The sequence below is a fragment of the Saimiri boliviensis genome, chromosome 19 (assembly GCF_048565385.1).
Source record: "Saimiri boliviensis isolate mSaiBol1 chromosome 19, mSaiBol1.pri, whole genome shotgun sequence".
NCBI classification, from domain to species: Eukaryota; Metazoa; Chordata; class Mammalia; order Primates; family Cebidae; genus Saimiri; species Saimiri boliviensis.
In genome coordinates, this window is record NC_133467.1 from 40,543,042 (window position 1) to 40,570,077 (window position 27,036).

A 27,036-nucleotide genomic window follows, 5' to 3' on the forward strand; every position below is an offset into this window, starting at 1 on the left:
GAATACTCGGCCTTTCCTACGTTGGGACTTCTTCCTCGTATTTCTTTCCTGGAGTAGAAAACACTGTGAAAGAATTCTCCAGCCTGGCTCTCAGAGCCGAGGGAACATCGAGTACACGTGATTACAGTCCCCAAGACCAGAGACAAATGTCCGCCGAGAAGAGGAAGAGACAGAGAAGCAGCCCACCTCCTTGTAGTTGCAGTGATTTCCTGAACTGTGATCAGTAGAAGAGTAGAGACTCAGCTGCATCTTTGCCAAAAACAGCTAGAACATTTCCTTAAGGAATATAGAAGACGTCATGTGAGTAACATCAGGGGACCCTGGGCCTCTCTACCTTTTTTTCATATCGTGTGAATGTAGACCAAACAGTTAAAACAAATATGATAGACAGGTGAATCACTCAGCCTACAGGTAGGTACTTGGTGCTCAGCAGGATCTGAACTTAACTCACCTAGCAGAAGACTAAGAGAAGCTCATCCAATTTTTCAGCACTTTGGGAGTCTGAGGCACGTGGATCACCTGAGTAGTCAAGACCAGCCGGGTCAACATAGTGAAACCCTGTCTCTACTAAAAATACCGATTAGCCAGCTGTGGTGGCGCCGGCCTGTCGTCTCATTTACTCGGAGGCTGAGGCAGGAGAATCGCTTGACCCCAGAAGGTGGAGGTTGCAGAGAGCCAAGATCGAGCCATTTCACTCCAGCCTGGGTAACAATACCAAAACTCTGTCTCAGAAAAAAAAATAAAAATTACAAGGGAAAAAAAAGGGGTAGTGAAGAGAAAGAAAACTGAGGTGCGTGCATTAATGTGTTGCAAATTACCTTATGACCAAGAAAAGCAAGCAAAGGCGGGCTGGATACAGTGGTTCAAGCTTGTAATATCGGCACTTTGGGAGGCTGAGGCAGGTGGATTGTTTTGAGCTCAGGAGTTTGAAACCAGTCTAGACAACAGGATGAAATCCTGTCTGTACCAAAAATACAAAAAGAAAGAAAAGAAAGAAAAATGTTAGTGAATTGTATTCACTATTGTACTTTCAGCTTTTCTGTAAGCCTGAAGTTTAAAAAAATAAACGGTTGAGGAAAAAAATGAAACAATCAAAAGCCTCCCCTCAAGTCTTTTTTGGTCAGATGACCCCAAGTGATTAATTCTGTGCCCATGAGTTCAAGCAGAAATTTTTTCTTCTCTCTTTTTTTTTTTTTTTGAGATGGAGTCTCGCTCTGTTGCCCAGGCTGCAGTGCAGTGGCACAATCTCAGCTCACCACAACCTCTGCCTCCTGGGTTCAAGTGATTCTCCTGCCTCAGCCTCCTGAGCAGCTGGAATTACAGGCAGGTGCCACCACACCTGGCTAATTTTTGTAATTTTAGTAGCTACAAGGTTTCACCATGATGGCCAGGCTGGTCTCAAACTCCTGACCTCTTGATTCACTCACCTTGGCCTCTCCCAAAGTGCTGGGATTACAGTCATGAGTCACGGCACCCAGCCTTAAGCAGAAATTTTTAAAAACAACCCCACCTGCTTATAGCCATTACTGGAGGTAATAAAAAAGAAAAAAGAAAGAAAGAAAGAAAAAAAAGCGACCCCACCTCCCCCAAACACACTCTTACATCAAAAAATACTTTTGATAATGAATTTGAAAGACTGAATCATCAATGATGTGTGTATATCAGCAGGGCCTGACAGAAAAAAATATAGATGGTGAGATACGAAGTTTGGGGGGATTCTCGTTGTTGCTGTTTTGAGACACGGTCCCACTTTGTTGCCCAGACTGTAGTGCAGTGGTGAGCTCCTACCTCAGCCTCCTGAGTAGCTGGGACTACAGGTTCTGGCCACCACACCCAACTAATTTTGTGTATGTGATGGTGGAGACACTAGCCCTCACTATGTTGCCCAGGCTGGTCCCAAACTCCTGGGCTCCAGCAATCCTCCCACCTCGGCCTCCCAAAGTGCTGGGATTATAGGCATAAGCCACCGAGCCTTGTCTTGCTTTGCTTTTTAAGTATCAATGTTAAAACCTTGTTCAAGAAACATTATTCAAGACGTAAACGTTGTTGAAGTCTTCCACTTACTCAGTTTCCACCTTTCTATGGGTTTAAATCCAACGAATTAGCAAAATGAGTAACTAAATGCTGGACATTTATTTCACAAAGACAACAAGAGCCCTGTTGTCAAGACACGAAGGAAACTAACAGACCCTTCTCTTCCTTTTACTTTGGCTGTTTTCACTGGACAGCTACCTGTGGCCCAAAGCTGAAAAACAAAAAGCATCTAACCTTCAGAATAACATCTCGGGATCTTACCCAGGGTGACTGTGAGGTAGCAGAATTTATTTTTCTACGTACTTCTGTTTTGGACAACACTACTTTTCATCAATTATTCTGCCACCTGCTGGTAAGTTTCTGTAAGAGAGAACCGAGGAAGGACAATATGAGCTTTGGGAGGGAGCTAGCCACCTTTCTCAACATCAAAGCATCAGGAGGAATCTCGTCAAAGCACGACGACAGGATTAAGCATCCTCCTCTTTCCAGCACTACACACCTAAAGGTGGGTGAGGAAGCAATGTGATTCATTCACTTCATTCAGTTCTATTTTTCCTTTTTTTTTTTTTTTTGAGACAGAGTCTCGCTCTGTCGCCCAGGCTGGAGTGCAGTTGGCTCACTCAGCTCACTGCAACTTCTGCTTCCCAAGTTCAAGCAATTCTCCTGCCTCAGGCTCCCAAGTAGCTGGGACTTCAGGAACGCGCCACCAGCCCAGCTAATTTTGTTGTTGGTGGTGGTGGTTTTTTTTTTTTTTTTTTTTTTTTTTTTTTCCTGGAGACAGAGCTTCTCTCTCACACACAAAGGCTGGAGTGCAGTGGCACAATCTTGGCTCACCGCAACCTCCACCTCCTGAGTTCAAGCAATTCTCCTGCCTCAGCCTCCTGAGTAGCCAGGATTATAGGCATGTGCCACCGCGCCTGGCTAATTTTGTATTTCAGTATAGACGGAGTTTCTCCATGTTGGTCAGGATGGTCTCAAACTCTCAACCTCAGGTGATCAACCCGCCTTGGCCTCCCAAAGTGCTGGGATTACAGGCATGAGCCACCGCGCCCAGCCCTAATTTTTGTATTTTTAATAGAGACAGGGTTTTGCTATGTTGGTCAGGCTGGTCTTGAACTCCTGACCTCAGGTGATCTGCCTGTCTCAGCCTCCCAAAGTGCTGGGATTACAGGCATGAGCCACCGCGCCCCGCCTATTTTCCTTTTTAAAAACATTTACAGATCATGTGCCAGAACAGGTACTGAAAATATAAAAATACACGTAGGCTGGGCGTGGTGGCTCACATCTATAATCCCAGCTACCTGGGAGGCTGAGGCATGATAATCGCTTGAACCCCAGAGGTGGAGGATAGGGTGAGCCGAGATCGAGCCACTGCACTCCAGCCTAGCAACAGAGCAAGACTCTGTCTCCAAACAACAACAAAACATTTCAAGAGAGAAAGGTAGTGGAAAACCAAATAAGCAAGTGAATAAAAGAGAATGGATCAGGAAGGAGTGAGTAGATGTGATCCTCCCTATTCCTCTTCCTTGGACGTCACTTATAAAACCCTAAGAAGACTGAAATGTGGAGAGGAGGCAGACCAGCTAGGAGCCCCAGAAACAAAGGCAGGACACAATGCTGATTTCTGTGGACTCTCTTTTTGTCAAATACCCCATACTTGGAGCTGAAGCAGCAGCAACCTGGAAATGCCAATAGGAGCAGCCAAGACAATCCCTAACAAAAGCCTGTTCTCCACAGCCAAAGGATCAGGCATGAGGCAGTCTAGCAAAACAGAAAAATCTTAGACGGTATTTGCTCTCTTCCAGCCAAATGCCACAAAAACAAACTGTGACTTGTCCTCTCCTATTCCAGTAAAGACGTAATGAGGTGCCTAGACATTCACCACCAGCAAGTCTATTAGGAGTCATCCCCTTTACTGTTGGGGTGATATCAGAAGAAACTTAACAAAGAGTCAGAACTTTCACCCAAACTCAGTGAGTGGTAATGAGGCTATCCCCTGAGGAAAGAATCAGTGAACTAAAAGAACAGTAGCAAGTACTCAGTCTGGACCAGGCACAGTGGCTCACACCTGTAATCCCAGCACTTTGGGAGGCTGAAGCAAGCAGATGACTTGAGGCCAGGAGTTCAAGACCAGCCTAGCCAATATGGTGAAACTCCATCTCTACTAAAAATGCAGGCCAGGAACGTTGGCTCACACCGGTAATCCCAGCACTTTGGGAGGCCAAGGCGGGCGGATCATGAGGTCAGGAGTTCGAGACCAACCTGACCAACATGGAGAAACCCCGTCTCTACTAAAAATACAAAATTAGTTGGGCGTGGTGGCGCATGCCCGTAATCCCAGCTACTCGGGAGCCTGAGGCAGGAGAATCGCTTGAACCCAAGAGGCGGAGGTTGCAGTGAGCCAAGATCATGCCATTGCACTCCAGCCTTGGGAACAGGAGCAAAACTCCATCTTAAAAAAAAAAAAAAAAAAAAAAAAAAGCAAAATAATTAACTGGGCGTGGTGGCACACACCTGTAATCCCAGTTATTCGGGAGGCTGAGGCACAAGAATCACTTGAACCTGGGAGGCAGAGGTTGTAATGAGTGGAGATTGTGCCAGTACAGTCCAGCCTGGACAACAGAGTGAGACCCTGTTTAAAAAAAAAAAAAAAAACAATCTGAAAAACAAACAAAATAGACTGGGGGAAAAATGAGCATAGGCCTCAGGGACTTGTGAGACTATAACCAAAGGTTTAACATTTGCGTCAGCAAATTCCTGGAAGAAGAGGAAGAGAACAAGGTAAGAAAGTACCGAAGGAAACAGCAGCTGAAAACTCTCCAAATTTGGACCAGGGATAAACCTACAGATTCAAGAGGCTGAACGAACTCCTAACAGGGTAAACCCAAACTAATTCAGGCCAAGGCACACTGCAATAGTTTGCATGTTTGTTCCCTCTGAGCCTTATGCTAAAATTTGATCCCCAGTATTGGAGGTGGGGCCAAATGGGAGGTGTTCGGGTCATCAGGGTGGATGCCTCATGAATAGATTAATACTCTCCCTCAGGGGCAAATGAGTTTTCACTCTTAGTTCCCACAAGGGCTGGTTAAAAAGAGCATGCACCTAACCTCTTGTCTTTCCTCTTCTCTTGCCATTGATCTCTGCACAAACCAGCTTCTCTTCACCTTCCACTATGATTGGGAGCAATCTGAGGCCCTCACCAAATACAGATGCCCAATCTTGAACTTCCAGACATCAGAATCATGGCCCAAATAAACCGTTTTTCTTTATAAATTACCCAGTCTCGGGTGTTCCTTTACAGCAACACTAAATAAACTAAGACACACATCGAGTCAAACTGCTAAAAGCTAAAGACAAATAAAAAATATTTAATGCAGTGAGGGGAAAGCAATTTGAATAAAAGCAGATTTTGCTCTCTTTTTGGTTTTAATTTTTTGTGTGGTTGGTTGGCTTTCCCCCACGTTCAACCAAGTTAGAAAGCCACTTTCTCATCAGAAGCTATGGAGGCCAGAGGAAAAGTGGCACAAAATTGTTCAACTGCTGTGGGCAGAGACTGTCAACTCAGATTCCTATATCCGGTGAAAACATCCTTTAAAAATGAAGGGAGTATGATTCAACAAAAAAAGACAACCCAACAAAAAAATAAGCCAAGTACTTGAAAAGACATTTCCCCAATGTCTATTCAAGATATTCAAATGGACAATAAATATGTTTAAAAAAAAAAAGAACAACAACACTCAATGTCAGACGGGTGCGGTGGCTCATGCCTGTAATCCAAGCAGTTTTGGAGGCCAAGGCTGGCGGATCACCTGAGGTCAGGAGTTCAAGACCAGCCTGGCCAACTTGGTGAAACTATACTAAAAATACAAAACCTAGCCGGGTGTGGTGGTGCCTGCCTGTAGTCCCAGCTACTCCAGAGACTGAGGCAGAAGAATTGCTTGAACCCGGGAGGCAGAGGTTGCAATGGCCAAGATCATGCCACTGCACTGCAGCTTGAGGGATAGAATGAGACTCTATCTCAAAAACAAAAACAAACAAACAAAAAAGATGCTCAATGTCATTAGCCATTAGGGAAATCCAAATAAAATCCCAGTAAGATACCATTTCACCACCAGACAGCTACAATTTTTTAAATGGAAAATAACAAATGTTAGGGTAAGGAGAAATTTGAATCCTCTCGTATTGCTGGTGGGAATGTAAAATGGCACACCTGCTGTGAAAAACAATTTGGCAGTTCCTCAATAAGCTAAACATAGAACTAAATATAGAACATGACTCAGTAATTTCACTCTTAGGTATATACCCCAAAGAACTGAAAACAGGTTCTCAAAAAGTACTTGTACATGCATGTTGAGAGCAGCACTATTTATAATAGTGAAAACGTGGAAACAATCCAAATTCCATTAATAGATGAAGGGCTCAATAAACCGTGGCACGTAAATACAATGACATATTATTCAGGCATAAGAAAGAATGAAGTATTGATACATGGTACAACTTGTTTAAGTCTCAAAACATTATGCTAAAGAAGCCAGACACAAAAGGTCACACAGTGTATAATTCCACTTATATAAAGTGTCCGAAACAGCTATTAATAAATCTAGAGAGACAGAAAGCAGACTTGTCATGGCCAGAGGCTAAGGACTGACTAGGTAATCGGTACAGGAATTCCTTTCAGGGTGATGAAAATGTTAAGGCACCAGATAGAGCTGATGGTTTGATAGCTGCACATTTTTTTTCTTCTTATTTTTATTTTTTGAGACAGAGTCTCACTCTTGTCCTCCGGGCTGGAGTGCAGTGGCACGATCTCACTGCAAACTCTGTCTCTCGGGTTCAAGAAATTCTCCAGCCTCAGCCTCCTTAGTAGCTGGGATTACAGGCATGCACCACCACGCCTGGCTAATTCTTTTGTATTTTTAGTAGAGATAAGGTTTCACCATGTTGGCCAGGCTGGTCTTGAACTCCTGATCTCAGGTGATCCTCCTGCCTCAGCCTCCCTCTGTGCTGGGATTACAGGCATTGAGCCACCTTGCTAAGCCAAAAACATTTTCAATGTACTAAGTGCCACTGAATTGCACACTTTAAAACAGTTAAAATTGTGAACTTTATGTGTATTTTACCACAATAAAAAAATAATGAAGGGGGCCAAGTATGGTGGCTTACATCTCTAATCCTAGCACTTTGGGAGGCCTAGGCAGGGGGCTGGGAGGTGGAGGTTGCAGTGTGCTGAGATCATGCTACTGCACTCCAGCCTGGGCAACACTGAGTGGGTGAGAGTCTGTCTCAAAAACAAACAAAAAAAAAAAAAGAAGAAGGTAAAATCCTAGCAGGATTTTTGACATATACAGACAAGATTATGATTTATGATTTTCGACAGATACAGACAAGAGAATTCCTTTTTTTTTTTTTTTTGGTGCCATGACTTGGAATTATTATTATTATTATTATTATTGGCTTTGAAATGAGGTTTCACTCTGTCACCCAGGTTGGAATGCAGTGTCGAGATCTCAGCTCACTGCAATCTCCACCTCCCAGGCTCAAGTGATCCTCCCACCTCAGCCTCCTGAGTAGCAAGTATTAAATGAGGCTTGGTGCAGTGGCTCACGCCTGTAATCCCAGCACCTGGGAGGCTGAGACGGGCAGATCACTTGACGTCAGGAGTTCAAGACCAGCCTGGCCAACATAGCAAAACCCCGTCTCTACTAAAAATACAAAAATTAGCCAGATGTGGTGGTGCACGCTTGTAATCCCAGCTACTCAGGAGGTTAAGGCAGGAGAACCGCTTGAGGCTGCCTGGAGGGTGGAGTTTGCAGTGAGCCAAGATCATGCCACTGTACTCCATCCTAGGTGACAGAGTGAGACTCTGTCTCAAAAAAATAAAAAAAGAAAATGAATTAAATAAATTAAAGACTGCGTGGAATTGGCAGAGGGATAAATATACAGATCAGTGAAACAATATGGAAAACCCAGTAGTAGACCTACCCAAATATACCCAACTGATTTTGTTTTTTTTGAGGCAGGGGCTCACTCTGTTGACCATGCTGGAGTGCAGTGGTGCAATCACAGCTCACTGCAGCCTCAAACTCCTGGGCTCCAGCAATCCTCCTGCCTCAGCATACCAGGCTATTTTTTAAATATTTTATAGAGACAGGGGGTCTCACTATGTTGCCCAGCCCGGTCTCCGTGCCTCAAGTGATCCTCCCACTTTGGCCTCACAAAGCACTAGGATTATAGACATGAGCCATCATACCTGGCCTCCAACTGCTTTTTTTTTTTTTTTTTAGGCTGGTGGTGTGGTGCACACCTGTGTTCCCAACTACATGGGAGGCTGATGTGGGAGGATCCTTGAGCCCAGGGAGTGGAGGCTGCAGTGAGCTGAGACCACACCACTGCGCTCTAGCCTGGGCAACACAGCAAGACTCTGTCTCAAAAAAAAAAAAAAAAAAATCAGTATTTGTTGGTAAATTCCTTCAGGATTTGGTGTGTTCGAAAATGTGTTACTTGTTTTATTTTATTATTATTTTTTTTGAGGCGGAGTTTCACTCGTTACCCAGGCTGGAGTGCAATGGCGCGATCTCGGCTCACCGCAACCTCAACCTCCTGGGTTCAGGCAATTCTCCTGCCTCAGCCTCCTGAGTAGCTGGGATTACAGGCACTCACCACCATGCCCAGCTAGTGTTTTGTATTTTTTAGTAGAGACAGGGTTTCACCATGTTGACCAGGATGGTCTCCATCTCAGGATGGTCTCGATATCTCGACCTCGTGATCCACCCGCCTCGGCCTCCCAAAGTGCTGGGATTACAGGCGTGAGCCACTGCGCCCGACCAGCACCAACATTATTAATCCTTTGTTTTATCTCATGATATACCTAAAATAATCTCAGAATAACACCACCAACACTATCACCATAATATGACTATTTTAAAATATTCTGCATTTTTTTTGGCATTATAGTACATCCCACTTGGGCTGTCATAATCAAATTATTATGTTTTAAAGTCACTTGAATAGTTTGGTTAAAAGCATTTTACATTTCTGTAATGAAACTGCTTGTGATATGGTCTCTAATGGTTGAAGAAAAAAAAAACGTATATGTCATACATATACCTGAGAATAGTGCTATGTGGGCCTCTAGATTCTGTATTAAAATAGAGCCAACCGGTAAAGATGCCTTAGTAACTGTGATAGTTAATACTGAGTGTCAACTTGATTGGATTGGAGGATACAAAGCATTGATTCTCAGTGTGTCCATGATGGTGTTGCCAAGAGGTTAACATTTGAGTCAGTGGGTAGGAAAGGCAGATATACCCTTAATCCGGGTGACCAGAATCTAAGATGCTGCCAGTACAGCTAGAATAAAAAGCAGGCAGAAAAATGTGAAAGGAGAGACTGGCCTGGCCTCCCAGCCTACATCTTGCTCCCGTACTGGACGCTTCCTGCTCGCAAACATCAGACTCCATGTTCTTCTGTTTTGAGACTGAGACTGGCTCTCTTTGCTCCTCAAGCTTGCAGACAGCCTGCTGTGGGACCTTGAGATCATGTAGGTTAATACTTAATAAACTCCCCTTTATATATATATCTATATCTAGCTATCTCGATGTAGATATATCTACATATCTATAGCCAACTATCTAGATCAGGCGTCCCCAAACTGCGGCCCCCTGAGGCCATTGATCCGGCCCCCCGCTGCACTTCAGGAAGGGGCATCTCTTTCATTGGTGGTCAGTGAGAGGAGCACAGTATGTGGCGGCCCTCCAACGGTCTGAGGTACAGTGAACTGGCCCCCTGTGTAAAAAGTTTGGGGACGGCCGGACGCGGTGGCTCAAGCCTGTAATCCCAGCACTTTGGGAGGCCGAGGCGGGTGGATCACAAGGTCAAGAGATCGAGACCATCTTGGTCAACATGGTGAAACCCCGTCTCTACTAAAAATACAAAAAAAAATAGCTGGGCATGGTGGTGCGTGCCTGTAATCCCAGCTACTCAGGAGGCTGAGGCAGGAGAATTGCCTGAACCCAGGAGGCGGAGGTTGCGGTGAGCTGAGATCACGCCATTGCACTCCAGCCTGGGTAACAAGAGCGAAACTCCGTCTCAAGAAAAAAAAAAAAAGTTTGGGGACACCTGATTTAGATAGATAGATGATATAGATAGATAGATAGATAGACAGATAGATAGAGATACAGAGTTGGAGATAGAGACAGAGATAGATCCTATTAGTTCTGTCCCTCTGTTGAACCCTAATACAGTGACACTATTTGGAATTGGTCCTTTTTACATTTCATTTGGCAAGTACTAAAAGATTGATGATCTCAGATATGCCTATGGCTGCAAAAACATGACACAGCTAAATCCCTTGGTTGCAATATCTTATTATTATTTTTTTTAAGGCAGGGGGCCTCACTCTGTTGCCCAGGCTGGAATGCAGTGGTGCTACCATAGCTCACTGCAGCCTCAAACTCTTGGGCTCAAGCGACCCTCCTGCCTCAGCCTCCCAAAGTGTTGGGATTCTGCAATATTTTAAAGTCACAAGATTATGTTATTCCACAAAAGTATGTTTCAGAGACCAGGCATGGTGGTTTACATGTATAATCCCATCACTCTGGGAGGCCAAGATGGAAGGATTGATTGAAGCGAGGAGTTCAAGACCAGCCTGGTCAACATAGTGAGACAGACGAGACACAAAAGAAAGAGAGGAAGGAAGGGAGGGAAACTCTAAAGAAAGAAAACTTTTTTTTTTTTTTTTTTTTTTTTTTTTGAGACGGAGTTTCGCTCTCGTTACCCAGGCTGGAGTGCAATGGCGCGATCTCGGCTCACCGCAACCTCCGCCTCCTGGGTTCAGGCAATTCTCCTGCCTCAGCCTCCTGAGTAGCTGGGATTACAGGCACGCGCCACCATGCCCAGCTAATTTTTTGTATTTTTTTAGTAGAGACGGGGTTTCACCATGTTGACCAGGATGGTCTCGATCTCTCGACCTCGTGATCCACCCGCCTCGGCCTCCCAAAGTGCTGGGATGACAGGCTTGAGCCACCGCGCCCGGCCTAGAAAAGATTTGTGAATCTTTTTGTTTCTCCAACTCTTTCTCCCCTTCTAAAAATTCTATTTCCGTTTTTTCTTCACCTCTTTGCCTTTGTCAGCCTTCTCTCCTAGCAACTCAGGAGCTTTTATTTTTGTGTGTATTGATGAGGGAGAGGGAAGAGGAATTGCTTTACGAACTGAACTAATGAAAATGGAGTAGGTAGGAGGACAGACAGCTGCAACGACCTGAGCTAGATAGACTGAACGAGCCCTCATCCTAAGCAACTCACAGCTCGGATTTCTTCTCCGGACAGCTGGTTCTTTTCGTCCTCCTGAAATACTCTGCAAAGACAGGGGAGGGGCTGGGAACTGCCTCTGCTATGGATCTTATTTAAAGTCAGCTATCTCCTAGATACTATCTGTAGAAACTAAATGTAATATTCATCGTATCAGGGATGAAGACGGTAAATGAAAGGTATCCATTTGCCCACTGTAATTTTTAAAGGCCAGGAGCTCATCATTATTGAGAATGCTGGAGGGCTGCCTGGAGTAGGCGGTGACTAGTCACACAAGCTGGAATTGGATATCCAACTTGTCCGTCATGTTTTTCTCTTCCCTCCCCAACTTGGCACCCAATACGCCATATTCTTTCTAATTCTCCTACCCTCCCCGCTCCCACAGCCTACCCCCACCAACGTTCCTGGAATTTTGGACTTGGCTATTTTTAAAACCGTCAACTCAGTAGCCACCTCCCACCCTGCTCAGCTGTCCAGCACTCTGGCCCGCCGTATACTCCCCCTTCCCCCAACACCAAACCTTCTCTGGCTCCCTGGCCTCAGTGGGACAGCAGCCGGCCTGGGGACCCGGGGGAAGACAGGAGAAAGAGACAGAGAACCCCCTGGCTGGAGCTGACCCACAGGGTGGGCATGCACGGCTGGAGAACTGGATAGCAGAGTAATGTCTGACCTCTGGAAACAGTAAGTCAAAATGAAATTGCAATTCCCTTAATAAGCTTTTATACTGAAGTTAGACTGTTATAAAACTACAAACACCTACTAGGATGTCTCTTGTCCAAATGCTGGGATCTCTTCCTACCAAGGTGCCCCAATCACCATTTCTCCTTCCGTCTCATTTCCTCTGGCCTCTAGCCATTTGAAGTTTAATTCTCTGTCTCTCCTGTGGCAGTCTTAGCCCTCGCTTTACCTTATTGCCTCAAGACTTTTGATGAAGTTTTAGGAGTTCCCCACACCCTCGATTCTGCAGTTTTCTTACCAGGGCCAAGTATGACCTCGGATGATGAGTCACTGACACACTTCTATCGCGCGTCCCCACTTAGCAATGCCCTTTGCATTGAGATTCCAAGGGTGGGGGCTGCTCCTTGGAAACGATTTCTCCCCACAACTCCAGTCCCTCCATTCTATTCTCCCTCTTGCAGGACTCTTCCCCCAATCATATCCTTACCCACAGGGCAGGCGAGTTAGGCAGGAGGGATTTAGCTCCTCCCTAACCCCTGTTCTCATAAAAAGACCCAGAACTTCAGAATTTGAAAAGGAGAGATTAACAGAGAGGTTCTTCAGTGAAGTCTGGGAAAATACAAGAACGGTTGACTTAGAAAAAACAAGTATTACTTTGCATGTTTGGTTTGCATTCCATTATTCTATGAGAGAGGGGGATTAAAACTGCAGCTCTCTAGAGCTGATGAAAGAGATTGGTTCCTTTGCATTTGAATATTGATGTTCTGGAGGGGATGGGTATGCCACCCTTACTCCTTCTTGTGTCCTTCTGACACAAAGAAGAAAAAGAAATGTACGGCTCCTGGAAGGCATCTCCTCCTAACCGAGAAGGACAAATAAGATGTATACTTCTGAAATATTTTCAGGTCCTAATTTCATTAGTGTACCCACTGGGATTACTGGTGTCTGATCAATCCCCATGATGCCTCCATCTTTGACATACCTGCTGTTTGGTAGCTCAGGATGGAGCAACACAGTGGACTCTGCCCCCCCGAGTTCACTCAACCTTCCCTCCACCCCCACCTAGGGCTATTGCACAAGGGCCCTAAAAGTGGCCACAGGAGCAGGGCAAAGAGGCTTAGCTGCCACACTTACAGTTTGAGGAGCCCCGATCTGCCAAATTCCAGTCTGCTCATCTTGTTCTCTATCTCCCCAGATTCGCTTCACATCGTCCTGACCAATCTTCAACTCTCCTCTCTCTCCATGTCCAGCCAACTTTCTTTTTTCAGTCACTTACAGGACTTCCGGTCAAAATTCACTAGGTAGGAGGGTCATCAGCTGGCAAGAACCGGGCGCCTGGGGAACCTGGCCGGATAGTTATGGGGGAGCCAGGCCAGTCCCCTAGTGCCGGGTCGCCCCATGGCAGTCCCCCAACTCTAAGCGTTCTCACTCTCCTGCTGCTCCTTTGTGGACATGGTAAGGAAGGGCCAGGGAAGGGTTTGGGGAAATCTAGAGGGCAGGCTGCTACGTAGGGGTGGGCATGTGAGCATGAGTGAGCGAGGAGCTGAGAGTCCAGTCACTCACCCTGCTCTCAAATAGGTGTATTTTATGTCCCATTCAGTTTGGGGAAGGGCACTGGGGAAGCCCTTGGTCGACAGGCAGAAGAGATGCCCTTTTCTTCCAACACATTTTTAGTAAGACAGCGGAGAGAACTAGGGATTTGGAGGTTGAGCGCTGGGGAAGGCCCTTAGTTGGGTTTTAGGAAGACTGGAATTCCCTGATGAGATCTGGAAGAGTTAGGAGCAAACCACACTGCGAGAGAGCAGAGGTCTGAGGACCGTCTCACAATCCTGTCCTGTCTTTAGCTCACTGTCAATGCAAGATCCTCCGCTGCAATGCTGAGTACGTATCATCCACTCTGAGCCTTAGAGGTGGGGGTGCATCAGGAGGCGGCGGCCGGGCTGGAGGGGTGGCCTCCGGCGGCCTCTGCCGAGCCCTCCGCTCCTACGCGCTCTGCACTCGGCGGACCGCCCGCACCTGCCGCGGGGACCTCGCCTTCCACTCGGCGGTGCACGGCATCGAAGACCTGATGATCCAGCACAACTGCTCGCGCCAGGGCCCTACAGCGCCTCCCCCGCCGCGGGGCCCCGCCCTGCCAGGCGCCGGCCCCGGCCTCCCTGCCCCGGACCCCTGCGACTACGAAGGCCGGTTTTCTCGGCTGCACGGCCGTCCCCCGGGGTTCCTGCATTGTGCTTCCTTCGGGGACCCCCACGTGCGCAGCTTCCACCACCACTTTCACACATGCCGTGTCCAAGGAGCTTGGCCCCTACTGGATAACGACTTCCTCTTTGTCCAAGCCACCAGCTCCCCCGTGGCGCTGGGGGCCAACGCCACCGCCATCCGGAAGGTCAGGCACTCACTCTTCCCTCTGCTCCACCTCCTGAGATTCTTCGAGGGGTACCACTTCCTCCCCATCCCCACTAATTCCTTCTTCTTCCTCAACCACTCCCCCATCTTGAATCATTCCCTTCCACCAAACACTGGGAGCTGTAAATCATTTCCCCTTGATGGGAATTTCACTCAAATGCACGAAACAGCCGGAGAGCGCCGACCCGAGGAGTTTCGGAAGGGAAACTTGACCCTCTCCTAGGAAGTTGCCCAGATTAAGTAGAGAGAGGTTAAGTAGGGATGAGGCAATACTGGAACATAAATAGAAGGGACCAAGGACTGAGGGCCACAGGAGTCCTGCATCTCTGTTTGGATCAGATCCCTAACTGTGCATGAGGTCTGACTGGCGGGAAGATGCAGGGAACCCAAATGAACTGTTTTCCCTCTTGCCCTCACAGCTCACCATCATATTCAAGAACATGCAGGAATGCATTGATCAGAAAGTCTACCAGGCAGAGGTGGATAATCTTCCCGCGGCCTTTGAAGATGGTTCTATCAATGGAGGTGACCGACCTGGGGGATCCAGTTTGTCGATTCAAACTGCTAACCCTGGGAACCACGTGGAGATCCAGGCTGCCTATATTGGCACAACTGTAATCATTCGGCAGACAGCTGGGCAGCTCTCCTTCTCCATCAAGGTAGCAGAGGACGTGGCCAGGGCCTTCTCAGCTGAACAGGACCTGCAGCTCTGTGTTGGGGGGTGTCCTCCAAGTCAGCGACTCTCTCGATCAGAGCGCAATCGTCGGGGAGCTATAACCATTGATACTGCCAGACGGCTGTGCAAGGAAGGGCTTCCAGTGGAAGACGCGTACTTCCATTCCTGTGTCTTTGATGTTTTAATTTCTGGGGATCCCAACTTTACCGTGGCAGCTCAGGCGGCGCTGGAGGACGCCCGAGCCTTCCTGCCAGACTTAGAGAAGCTGCATCTCTTCCCCTCAGATGCTGGGGTTCCTCTTTCCTCAGTCACCCTCCTAGCCCCACTCCTTTCTGGGCTCCTTGTTCTGTGGCTTTGCATTCAGTAAAGAGGCCATCAGTCCTATTACTAGTTTGGAAATGATTTGGGGATAGAGACTGGCAGAGAACAATGTAAAGAATCGTTAAAGGAAGCAGGGCGTAGGAGACCCATGAAACAATGATATTATCCAGTCAGATGAGGCTGCAGTCCAGGGTTGAAACGATCACAGAGTAAGGATTCTGGGCAAGGTTTCTGCATTCCAGACCTCTGTGGGGCTCTTCACTAATTTTTCCAGCCCCATGTATAGTAAATAAATTGTTCTAAGCCATTTACTGCAGATATCATCCTTATAAGCTTAGAGGTCATGAAAGTTCTAACTATCAGTAAAGATTTAAGGGTTGAGAGTTTTCAGAGGCAAGAGCTGAAAGCAGAAGACATGATCATCATCCACAAGAAACTCAAAAAAGAAATGATTAGGGAAAGAAGTCTATTTGATGAATATATGTGGGTAAGGTATGTTCTGCTTTCTTGGTTCAGAAATGAAGTTGGTGTTGTCTAGATCTTTGGTGAAGGGAGTCTCCGCTTTCGAAGAATGGCACAGGAAGGACAGAGATATCATCCCTACCCCCTAACTAATCTATTATTAAAGCTACAAATTCTTCACATGGTCCTCTGTTGCCTATGTTGAATCTCTTTACAGATGCTTGAAATGGAATAAATGCAATGTGTTCACTCCATTGAAAGAAGGCTTGGAAGTTATCAGATACTGTTTCTATCTCAGGGAGTTTACAGGCTATTGGAGAGACAAAACCAATTCACTTGAAAGAGTGATGAGTGTGTAATTATTCACTAAATCCTACAGTACGGTGCGTTCAGATGGGAAGATGGTAGATGAGAACTAAAGTAATAAGAATAAAAAAAGGTGACAGAGAAGATGGGATCTTCCAGGCAAAGAAAACCATCTGGAGTTAGGCATAGATTCATGATTCCTTGAGGAAACGAGCAAAACTCAAACGCAGTAGACAGGGAGTAATGGGACAGAAGGTTAGATGGGCGGAGGCCAGATTATGAAGTACCTTAAAAAGGGGGCAAGGGGCCAGCCGGGCGCAGTGGCTCACGCCTGTAATCCCAGCATTTCGGGAGGCGGAGGCGGGTGGCTCACAAGGTCGAGAGATCGAGACCATCCTGGTCAACATGGTGAAACCCCGTCTCTACTAAAAATACAAAAAATTAGCTGGGCGTGGTGGCGCGTGCCTGTAATCCCAGCTACTCAGGAGGCTGAGGCAGGAGAATTGCCTGAGCCCGGGAGGCGGAGGTTGCGGTGAGCCGAGATCTCGCCATTGCACTCCAGCCTGGGTAACAAGAGGGAAACTCCGTCTCATTAAAAAAAAAAAAAAAAAAAAGAGGGGGGCAAGGGGCTTAAATTTGGTTAATAGCTAACACAATGGAGCTTAAAATCTGCCAGGCAATGTTTTAAATGCTTTGTTGTTGCTGTTGTTGTTTGAGACAGAGTCTCACTCTGACACCCAGGTTGGGGTGCAATGGTGTAGTCTCAGCTCACTGCAACCTCTGCCTCCCAGGTTCAAGTGATTCTCCAGCCCCAGCCTTCCGAGTAGCTAGGACTACAGGCACATGCCACCACACCTGGCTAATTTTTGTATTTTTAGTAGAGACAGAGTTTAACTATGTTGGCCAGGCTGGTCTCCAACTCCCGCCTTCATGATCCACCTGTCTTGGCCTACCCAAGTGCTGGGATTACAGGCGTGAGCCACCATGCCCGGCCTGTTTTAAGCACTTTTAAAATACCGATTTAATTCTCATACCTCTCCAAGGAAGGTAGTATTGTTATCCCATAGAACGAAACTTGCCTTCAGTCACACAGTTAACAAATGGCAGAGCCAGAAACTGAACCTATGCCATTTGGATCCAGAAACTCAATTTTTAATCACTATACTATATTGTTAAGGAAGCAGAGAGCCATTAAAAATTCTGGGCCGGGCGCGATGGCTCAAGCCTGTAATCCCAGCACTTTGGGAGGCCGAGGCGGGTGGATCACGAGGTCGAGAGATCAAGACCATCCTGGTCAACATGGTGAAACCCCGTCTCTACTCAAAATACAAAAAAAAATTAGCTGGGCATGGTGGCGCATGCCTGTAATCCCAGCTACTCAGGAGGCTGAGGCAGGAGAATTGCCTGAACCCAGGAGGCAGAGGTTGCGGTGAGCCGAGATCGCGCCATTGCACTCCAGCCTGGGTAACAAGAGCGAAACTCCGTCTCAAAAAAAAAAAAAAAAAAAAAAAAAAAAAAAATTCTGGTGGTGGAGCTGGTAAAGATTCTCAAAGGGGAGCGGTGGTGGACATCACCAGAGAAGCTACTCTGAGGCTGGGCACAGTGGCTGAAACCTGTACTCCCAGCACTTTGGGAGGCCAAGGTGGGCAGATCACTTGAGGCCAGGAGTTCGAGACCAGCCTGGGCAACATGGCAAGACCCCATCTCTACTAAAAATACAAGAAATTAGCCAGGCATGATGGTGCATGCCTGTAATCCTGTAACCCTGGCTACTCAGGAGGCAGAGACATGAGAATCGAGAATTACTTGAACCAAGGCTAGGAGGCAGAGGTTGTAGTGAGCGGAGACCATGCCACTGCACTCCGGCCTGAGCAACAGAGTGAGGCTGTCAAAAAAAAAAAAAAAAAAGGGGGCCGGGCGCGGTGGCTCAAGCCTGTAATCCCAGCACTTTAGGAGGCCAAGGCGGGTGGATCACAAGGTCGAGAGATCGAGACCAACCTGGTCAACATGGTGAAACCCCGTCTCTACTAAAAATACAAAAAATTAGCTGGGCATGGTGGTGCGTGCCTGTAATCCCAGCTACTCAGGAGGCTGAGGCAGGAGAATTGCCTGAGCCCAGGAGGCGGAGGTTGCGGTGAGCCGAGATTGCGCCATTGCACTCCAGCCTGGGTAACAAGAGCGAAACTCCGTCTCAAAAAAAAAAAAAAAAAAAAAAAAAGGAGTTCAAGACCAGCCTGGCCAACATGATGAAGCCCTGTCTCTACTAAAGATACAAAAAATTAGCCAGGTGTGGTGGTGGACGCCTGTAATCCCATCTATTCAGGAGGCTGAGGCAGGAGAATTGCTTGAACCCAGGAGGTGGAGGATGCAGTGAGCCACGATTGTGCCATTGCACTCCAGCCTGGGTGACAGGGCAAGACTCCATCTCAAAAAAAAGAAAAAAAAAATGCTGCTCTGAACAAACTTTGCATTTAGTATCTTACCCGTTTCTGCTCTCAACCTACCCCATCGGATACTCCATAACCGAGGGCCTGCTGTCTCTGCCCCAGTCATGTACTCACCAGTACCTTCCACCTCTCCTCCTAGTCCCCGCCACCTGGTAATACTCCCCTGAAGAAATATTACAGTAGGGCCCTTTGTATCTACTAATTCTGCATCCACAGATTCAATCAACCAGGCATTGAAAATAGTTGGGAAAAAAAAATAACAACACAACAATAAAAAATACAAATACAAATACAGTATAATAACTTTTTATGCCGGGTGCAGTGGCTCACACCTGTAATCCCAGTACTTTGGGAGGCCAAGGCGGGTGGATCACCTGAGATCAGGAGTTGGAGACCAGCCTGGCCAACATGGTGAAAACACATCTCTACAAAAAATACAAAAAAAAGTACCTGGGCATGGTGGCACGCACCTCTAGTCCCAACTACTTGGGGGGCCGAGGCAGGAGAATCACTTGAACCTGGGAGGCAGAGGTTACAGTGAGCTGAGATCATGCCACTGCATTCAAGCCTGGCAACAGCGTGAGACTTCGTCTCAAAAAAACAACTTTTCATATTGCATTTACATTGTATTATGCATTACAAGTAACCTAGATATGATTTAAAGTATACCGGGCTGGGTGCAGTGGCTCATGCCTGTAATCCCAGCACTTTTGAGAGGCCAAGGTGGGCAGATCACTTGAGGCCAGGAGTTCGAGATCAATCTGGCCAACATGGGAAAATCCTGTCTCTACTGAAAATACAAAAATTTTCTGGGTGTGGTAGCAACAGCCTGTAGTCCCAGTTGCTTGGGAGGCTGAGGCACGAGAATCGCTTGAACCCAGGAGGTAGAGGCTGCAGCGAGCTGAGATCTAGCCAGTGCCTGGGTGACAGAGTGAGACTGTCTCAAAAAAAAGAAAAAAAGTATTTGGAAGGATGTACGTAGGTTATACGCAAATACTATACTATGCCATCTCATCTAAGGGACTTAAGCATCCTCAGATTTTGGTATTTGCAGGGTGTTGGTGGTCCTAGAACCAATCCCCTTTGGATATCGAGGGACAACTTTGGCCAGTACTTACCAGGCAAGGTGTCCTATCTGGTCTGCCATCTCAAATTTCTCCTGCAATTCTTTTTTTTTTTTGAGACGGAGTTTCGCTCTTGTTACCCAGGCTGGAGTGCAATGGCGCCATCTCGGCTCACCGCAACCTCCGCCTCCCGGGTTCAGGCAATTCTCCTGCCTCAGCCTCCTGAGTAGCTGGGATTACAGGCACACGCCACCATGCCCAGCTAATGTTTTGTATTTTTAGTAGAGACGGGGTTTCACCATGTTGACCGGGATGGTCTCGATCTCTTGACCTCGTGATCCACCCGCCTCGGCCTCCCAAAGTGCTGGGATTACAGGCTTGAGCCACCGCGCCCGGCTTCTCCTGCAATTCTTATCCTCTGTTCCCTCCTCTCCACCTCTTCTAAGAACCACAGCCGTTCTGCCATTCCCTCAAAGCACTGTTTCTATGCTTTCCTAAGTAACCTTTAGCCAATGGAGAAAATAGTGCGTTCCGATGGAAAAAACTGGAAGAGACACATTCGAGGCATCTCTTGCTTCACAGAAAATACAGGTATTGTCACTCAAAATATCCTTTTAAAGAAACACTCTTTGTGTTGGTTCTCGTAACTCAAAAGAGTAACTTTATCCCTCAGGTGTGGGCATTTCAAGTTAATTGAGAAGAATTCCACAGCCAACTGGTAAGTGAAATTCTTCGATGACACCTGTCATGTCACACTCTTCCTTTGTCCTGACATAGTACGAGCCTTATTACTTTTTCTTTCTTTTTTTTTTTTTTTGAAGCAAGTCTTGCTCTGTTGCCCAGGGCTAGAGTACACAGGCATGATCTTGGCTCCCTGCAGCCTCCACCTCCCGGGTTCAAGTGATCCTCCTGCCTTGGCCTCCCGAATAGCTGGGATTATAGGTGCCCACCACCATGCCTGACTAATTTCTGTATTTTTGGGAGAGATGGGATTTCACCATGTTGGCCAGTATGGTCTTGAACTCCCGGCCTCAAGTGATCTGCCTGCCTCAACCTCCCAAAGTGCTGGGATTATAGGCATGAGCCACCATGCCCAGCAAAACTAGCCCTAGTATTAATGGAGTATTTTTAAATTGGTAGCTCAAGATAAACGTATGAAAAGATGCTCAACATCATTAGTCATTGGGTAAATACAAATCAAAACAATGAAAAAGTACTACACACCCATTGCAATGGTTAAAATGAAAAAGACTGATTAGTCAAACACCAAATGTGGGGGAGCTTTCACATGCTGTTGGTGGGAATGTAAAATGGTACAACCACTTTGTAAAACAGTTTGGCCGTTCATTAAAAGGTAAGTGTATACTTACCATACAAACTAGACGTTCCACTCTTAGGTACTGACCCAAGAAAAATGATAACATGTGCTGCACAAAAACTTATATACAAATGTTTATAACAGTTTTATCTGTAATAACCCCAAACTGGAAACAACTCAGTGTCGAAATGGTGAATGGACATACCAACTGCAGTAAATTCACAGAATAGAAAACTACACAGCAATAAAATGAAATAAATTTCTGAATCACACAACATGGATAAATCTCAAAATAATGCACGTGAAAAAGCTATCCCCCGCAAAAAAATAGTACGTACCATTTGCTTCCGTTCACATAAAATTATTAAAAATCTTCAGCAGATCATCAACTGTATAAAAAAGAATACATAAAATTAGCAAATATGTAGTGAGAAAAGGCACTCAGTGGTTGCTTAAGGGATGGGCAGAGTAAAGGAGGGATGGCTTACAAAAGAGCATGAAATAGGCCAGGTGTGGTGGCTCACACCTGTAATTCCAGCATTTTGGGAGGCCGAGGAGGGTGGATCACTTGAGGCCAGGAGTTTGAGACCAGTGTGGCCAACATGGCAAAACCCTGTCTCTAATAAAAAGCTCCATCCCTACTCAAAACCCTGTCTCCACTAAAATGCCCTGTCTCTACCTGGCATGGTAGCACAAGCCTGTAATCCCACCTACTCAGGAGGCTGAGGTATGAGGATTGCTTGAACTCGGGAGGTGAAGGTTGCAGAAAGCCGAGATCATGCCACTGGACTCCAGCCTAGGCAACTCAGTGACACTCTGTCTCAAAAACGAAAACCCAGAGGGGCATGAAGGAACTCTTGGGGGTGACAGACATGACCATGATCCTGATTGTGGCAGTGGTTTCATGGGTATATAAAATGAAAAAGACTGACGAATCAAATACCAAATGTGAGGAAGATGGGGAGCTTTCACACGCTGTTGGTGGGAATGTAAAATGGTACAACCACTCTGTAAAACAGTTTGGCAGCTCGATAAAAGGTAAGCGTTCACTAAAAGGTTCATTAAAAGGTAAAATACACATATATAAATATATATTCCCATGATATAATATACATTATATACACACTCACATTATGTATATAATATATATAACACGTTATATATATATTGTGGGTGTCTATGTATATTATAGGTGTTTATATATATATACACCCATGTATATATATGTATATTATATATATGTCGAAACCCATGAAATGACAGACGTTAAATATGTTCAATTTATCATATGTGAAGTACACTTCAATAAAGCTGTGGGTTTTTTTTTAATGGGTAGCACATCTTTCTCTCTTTCCTTGGTGGATCAGGCAAAAGGCTCAAGATGACCAGAGCGTGACAAGGTAGATTACAACAGAGACTTTCCTTCTTCTAGGAAACATGCAAAAGAAGGGGATACAGAGCAAAGGAAAGAGCAGATTTAGTGATTTCGTCTTCCCTTTCCTATCACAAGGAGCACATTCCTTCCTCCAGAACGGCATTCTGACAGTCGGAGACCACAGAGAGGAGAATTTCCAGTTCAGAACATCAACCCTGTGACCCCGTAATTGTGTCTTTCCACTTCACCAAGAGTCAGCAGGTGGTGCTAGTGAGTAACACGCGCCTTGGCAGACAATGAGGCAAGTTTCCAGGAAAAGAAAAATTAATGTCTTTAAGATTATCTGACATGTTGACCCTTTGAGAGAAAATATTAATAGGCATTTGCCAGAACGGACGTTTAGGAAATGAACTGAAGATAGGTACACAGTAAACAAGGCCAAATTTTAAATAAATTATAATTTAACAATAAACAAAGGGTTGTTCAAGACATGAAACAATCAATATATGCTACTTGGTTCCTCAATGGATATCATTTACACGGTAATACTATTACTGTAAACACTGACTACTGATTCAGCCAGAACGACGCTGTAACTTTGTGTTGAGCGGATGAGGTAAGGGGCAAGGAAAGGTGGGGATATAGCATGATGTAAGAGTTAAAATTTTGGCCGGGCGTGGTGGCTCAAGCCTGTAATCCCAGCACTTTGGGAGGCCGAGGCGGGTGGATCACGAGGTCAAGAGATCGAGACCATCCTGGTCAACATGGTGAAACCCCGTCTCTATTAAAAATACAAAAAAAAACTAGCTGGGCATGGTGGCGTGTGCCTGTAATCCCAGCTACTCAGGAGGCTGAGGCAGGAGAATTGCCTGAACCCAGGAGGCGGAGGTTGCGGTGAGCCGAGATGGCGCCATTGCACTCCAGCCTGGGTAACAAGAGCGAAACTCCGTCTCAAAAAAAAAAAAAAAAAAGGAGTTAAAATTTCAATTACCATTAACCAGAAGACAGTAGTTAACTTTAGTCCTTCTTTTTCTATTTTTTGAGACACAGTCTCACACTGTCACCCAGGCTGGAGCGCAGTGGCGCAATCTCAGCTCACTGCCACCTCTGCCTCCCAGGTTCAAGCGATTCTCCTGCCTCAGTCTCCTGAGTAGCTAGCTGGGACTACAGGCGAGCACTACCACACCCAGCTAACTTTTGTATTTTTAGTAGAGATGGGTTTCACTACGTTGGCCAGGCTGGTCTCAAACTCCTAACCTCAAGGAATCTGCCCGCCGAGGCCTCCTCCCTCAAAAAGAAAAATACACACACACACACACACACACACACACACACACACACACACACAATGTTAGCAAATATATACCGAGACAAGGAGATCAATGGTTATTTAAAAGATGGGCAGTCAGAAGGAAGAATGGCTTACAAAGGGCATGAAGTAGGCCAGGTGCGGTGCCTCACACCTATAATCCCAGCACTTTAGGAGGCCGAGATGGGTGGATAACCTGAGGCCAGGAGTTCCAGACCAGCCCAGCCAACCTGGGGAAACCCCATCACTACTCAACAAAAATTAGCCAGGCATGGTGGTGTGCACCTGTAGTTCCAGCTACTCAGGAGGTTGAGGCAGGAGAATCACTCGAACCTGGCGGGTGGAGGTTGCAGCAAGCCAAGATCCCAAGATTACACCACTGCACTCCAGCCTGGGCAACAGAGCAAGATTCTGTCTCAAAAAAAGAAAAGAAAAGTAAAGAAAAGAAATATAAAATACATACCAGACCAAAAAAAGAAAGCTGAAAGAGGCAGGCTGCAGTGGCTCATGCCTGTAATCCTAGACGTGGATTTAAGAGGCTTAGGTAGGTAGATTCCTTGAGCCCAGAAGTTCAAGACCAACCTGAGCAACATAGCAAAACCCTGTCTCTACAAAAAACATAAAAATTAGCTGGGTGTGGTGGTGCATGCCTGGAGTCCCAGATACTTGGGAGGCTAAGTCAGGAGGATCACCTGAGCCTGGAAAATCGAGGCTGCAGTGAGCCATGATCATGCCACTACACTCTGGCCTGGGCGATAAAGTGAGATCCTGTCTCAAAAAAGGGGGGGATGGGCCAGGTTTGGTGGTTCACACCTGTAATCCCAGCACTTTGGGAGGCTAAGTGGGGACGGATCACTTGGGCCAGGAGTTCAAGAACAGCCTGGCTAACATGGTGAAACCTCATCTCTACTAAAAATACAAAAATTAGGCGGGGGTGGTGGTGTGGCCCTGTAATACCAGCTATTTGGGAGGCTGAGGCGGGAGAATTGCTTGAAGCTGGGAAGTGGAGGTTGCAGTGAGCTGAGACTGCCCCACTGCACTCCAGTCTGAGTGACAGAGTGAGATCCTGTCTCAAAAAAAAAAAAAAAAAAAGAAAAGAAAAAGGGGCTTGGGCTTGAGGACTACTGGTTTTTGCGAAATCATTTAATATGTGATTTTTAACTACATGATGTTACATTATATTGATTAAAAAGAGGAACATTTCTGATGAAGCAAAGTAGTTCACGCCTATAATCCCAGCGTTTCGGGAGGCCAAGGTGGGTGGATCACCTGAGGTCTGGAGTTTAAGACCGGCCTGGCCAACATGGCGAAACCCTGTCTCTACTAAAAATACAAAAATTAGCCAGGTGTGGTGGCTGGCGCCTGTAATCCCAGCTACTTGAGAGGCTGAAGCAGGAGAATCACTTGAACAGGGGAGACGGAGGTTTCTGTGAGCCGAGATCGCGCCACTGCACTCCAGCCTGGGCAACAAAGGAAGACTTCGTCTCAAAAAAAAAAAAAGAAAAAAAAGAAAAGGGAGCATTTCCACCTTGGCCAGAGCTTTTTTCCCTTAACTTTTTTTTTTTTTTTTTTTTTGAGACGGAGTTTCACTCTTGTTACCCAGGCTGGAGTGCAATGGCGCTCTCGGCTCACCGCAACCTCCGCCTCCCGGGTTCAGGCAATTCTCCTGCCTCAGCCTCCTGAGTAGCTGGGATTACAGGCACGCGCCACCACGCCAAGCTAATTTTTTGTATTTTTAGTAGAGACGGGGTTTCACCATGTTGACCAGGATGGTCTCGATCTCTTGACCTCGTGATCCACCCGCCTCAGCCTCCCAAAGTGCTGGGATTACAGGCTTGAGCCACCGCGCCCGGCCCCTTAAATTCTTAATTTGTGGCCATCTCAACCACTTCTCAGATCAACCCAACACCTCCCTCTCCACTCTACTCCACCCTACGTACTTCACGGCAAGTTCCTTCCCACATTTCTTCTCAAGGAAACGGAGATAACAGCCATGGTCCCCAGTAATTACAGTTCCCAAATCAGTGCCAGGAAACCATACCAGCACTAAGGAAGGGAAAAGAGGCAGTAAACTAGGAAATAAAAGGCCTTCCTCAATTTTTCTGTGTACTCCCAAACCAAATTACTCATCATTTTTCCAACAATTAACAGAAGTAAGTTGCATATGTTTCCTGAGATAAAAGTTGTATAGGCCGGGCGCGGTGGCTCAAGCCTGTAATCCCAGCACTTTGGGAGGCCGAGGCGGGTGGATCACGAGGTCGAGAGATCAAGACCGTCCTGGTCAACATGGTGAAACCCCGTCTCTACTAAAAATACAAAAAATTAGCTGGGCATGGTGGCACGTGCCTGTAATCCCAGCTACTCAGGAGGCTGAGGCAGGAGAATTGCCTGAACCCAGGAGGCGGAGGTTGCGGTGAGCCGAGATCGCGCCATTGCACTCCAGCCTGGGTAACAAGAGCGAAACTCCGTCTCCAAAAAAAAAAAAAAAAAAAAAAAAAAAAAAAAAAAAAAAAGTTGTATAAATGGTGGGTGGACTTTGAGAAACTGAAAAAGAAACCAGGAAGGAGAACTAGATTCTACCTCCAATACAGGGCTATTTTGGAATCATTCATTGCTATTGGTTCAAAGAACCCTTTTTTTTTTTTTTTTTTTGAGACAGGGTCTTACTTTGTCACCCAGGCTGGAGTGCAGTGGCTCAATCTCAGTTCACTGTAGCCTTGACCTCCCAGGCTCAAGAAATCCTCCTGCCTCAGTCTCCTAAGTAGCTAGGACTACTGGTATGAGCCACCACTCCCTTCTAATGTTTTTGTTTTTGTAATCTGGGTTTTTCCCATATTGCCCAGGCGGATCGAAAACTCCTGGGCTCAAGCAATCCACCTACATTGGCTTCCCGAAGTGTTAGGATTACAGGCATGAGCTACCACGCCCAGCACAGAACCAATATTTTTAACATGAAGGGTTTCACATAGTCTTTGATATAACACTTCTACCTTTGAGAGACTAAGTCATATTTTCAAAAAAGTAGGCTGGCTGGGAGCAGTGTCTCATACCTGTAATCCCAGTACTTGGGAGGCGAAGGTAGGAAGACTGCTTGAGCCCAGGAGTTTGAGACCAGCCTGGGCAACAGGGTGAGATACCTGTCTCTACAAAAAAACAAACAAACAGCTGGGTGTGGTGGCACAACCCTGTAGTCCCAACTACTTGGGAGGCTGAAGTGGGAGGATCACTTGAGCCCAGGAGGTCGAGGCTGCAGTGAGCTATGACTGCACGACTACACTCCAGCCTGGGTGACACAGCGAGACCATGTCTCAATAAAATAATTAAAAATAATT

The 27,036-nt window shown here is 46.3% G+C and overlaps 1 protein-coding gene and 1 long non-coding RNA gene across 6 annotated transcripts in view; one reads left to right on the plus strand and one right to left on the minus strand.

Moving 5' to 3' along the window:
- Positions 1 to 27,036, minus strand: part of LOC141582259 (uncharacterized) — a 43,936-nt gene that overhangs the window by 5,642 nt on the left and 11,258 nt on the right. The window contains exons 2-3 of one of the 2 annotated variants that reach the window (XR_012515074.1): positions 21,359 to 21,409; positions 452 to 961 (exon numbers count right to left, since the gene is read on the minus strand). This is a non-coding gene — a long non-coding RNA (uncharacterized LOC141582259). Of the gene's footprint in view, positions 1 to 451; positions 4,456 to 21,358; positions 21,410 to 27,036 lie in introns of those variants that run through there. The other variant, XR_012515073.1, reaches the window with a different exon arrangement.
- On the plus strand, positions 11,736 to 16,065 carry HJV (hemojuvelin BMP co-receptor). 4 transcript variants are annotated; one of them, XM_010332293.3, is made up of 4 exons: positions 11,736 to 12,023; positions 13,216 to 13,321; positions 13,865 to 14,406; positions 14,846 to 16,065. In XM_010332293.3, the coding sequence occupies exons 3-4, from the start codon at positions 14,089 to 14,091 to the stop codon at positions 15,467 to 15,469; spliced, it is 942 nt and encodes a 313-aa protein (XP_010330595.1). In that variant the 5' UTR covers positions 11,736 to 12,023; positions 13,216 to 13,321; positions 13,865 to 14,088; the 3' UTR covers positions 15,470 to 16,065. The 4 variants fall into 4 exon arrangements, with proteins under 4 accessions (XP_010330595.1, XP_010330593.2, XP_010330594.2 ...); XM_010332291.3 differs by having other exon boundaries at positions 11,739 to 12,023; positions 13,216 to 13,475; XM_010332292.3 differs by having other exon boundaries at positions 11,739 to 12,023; positions 13,271 to 13,475.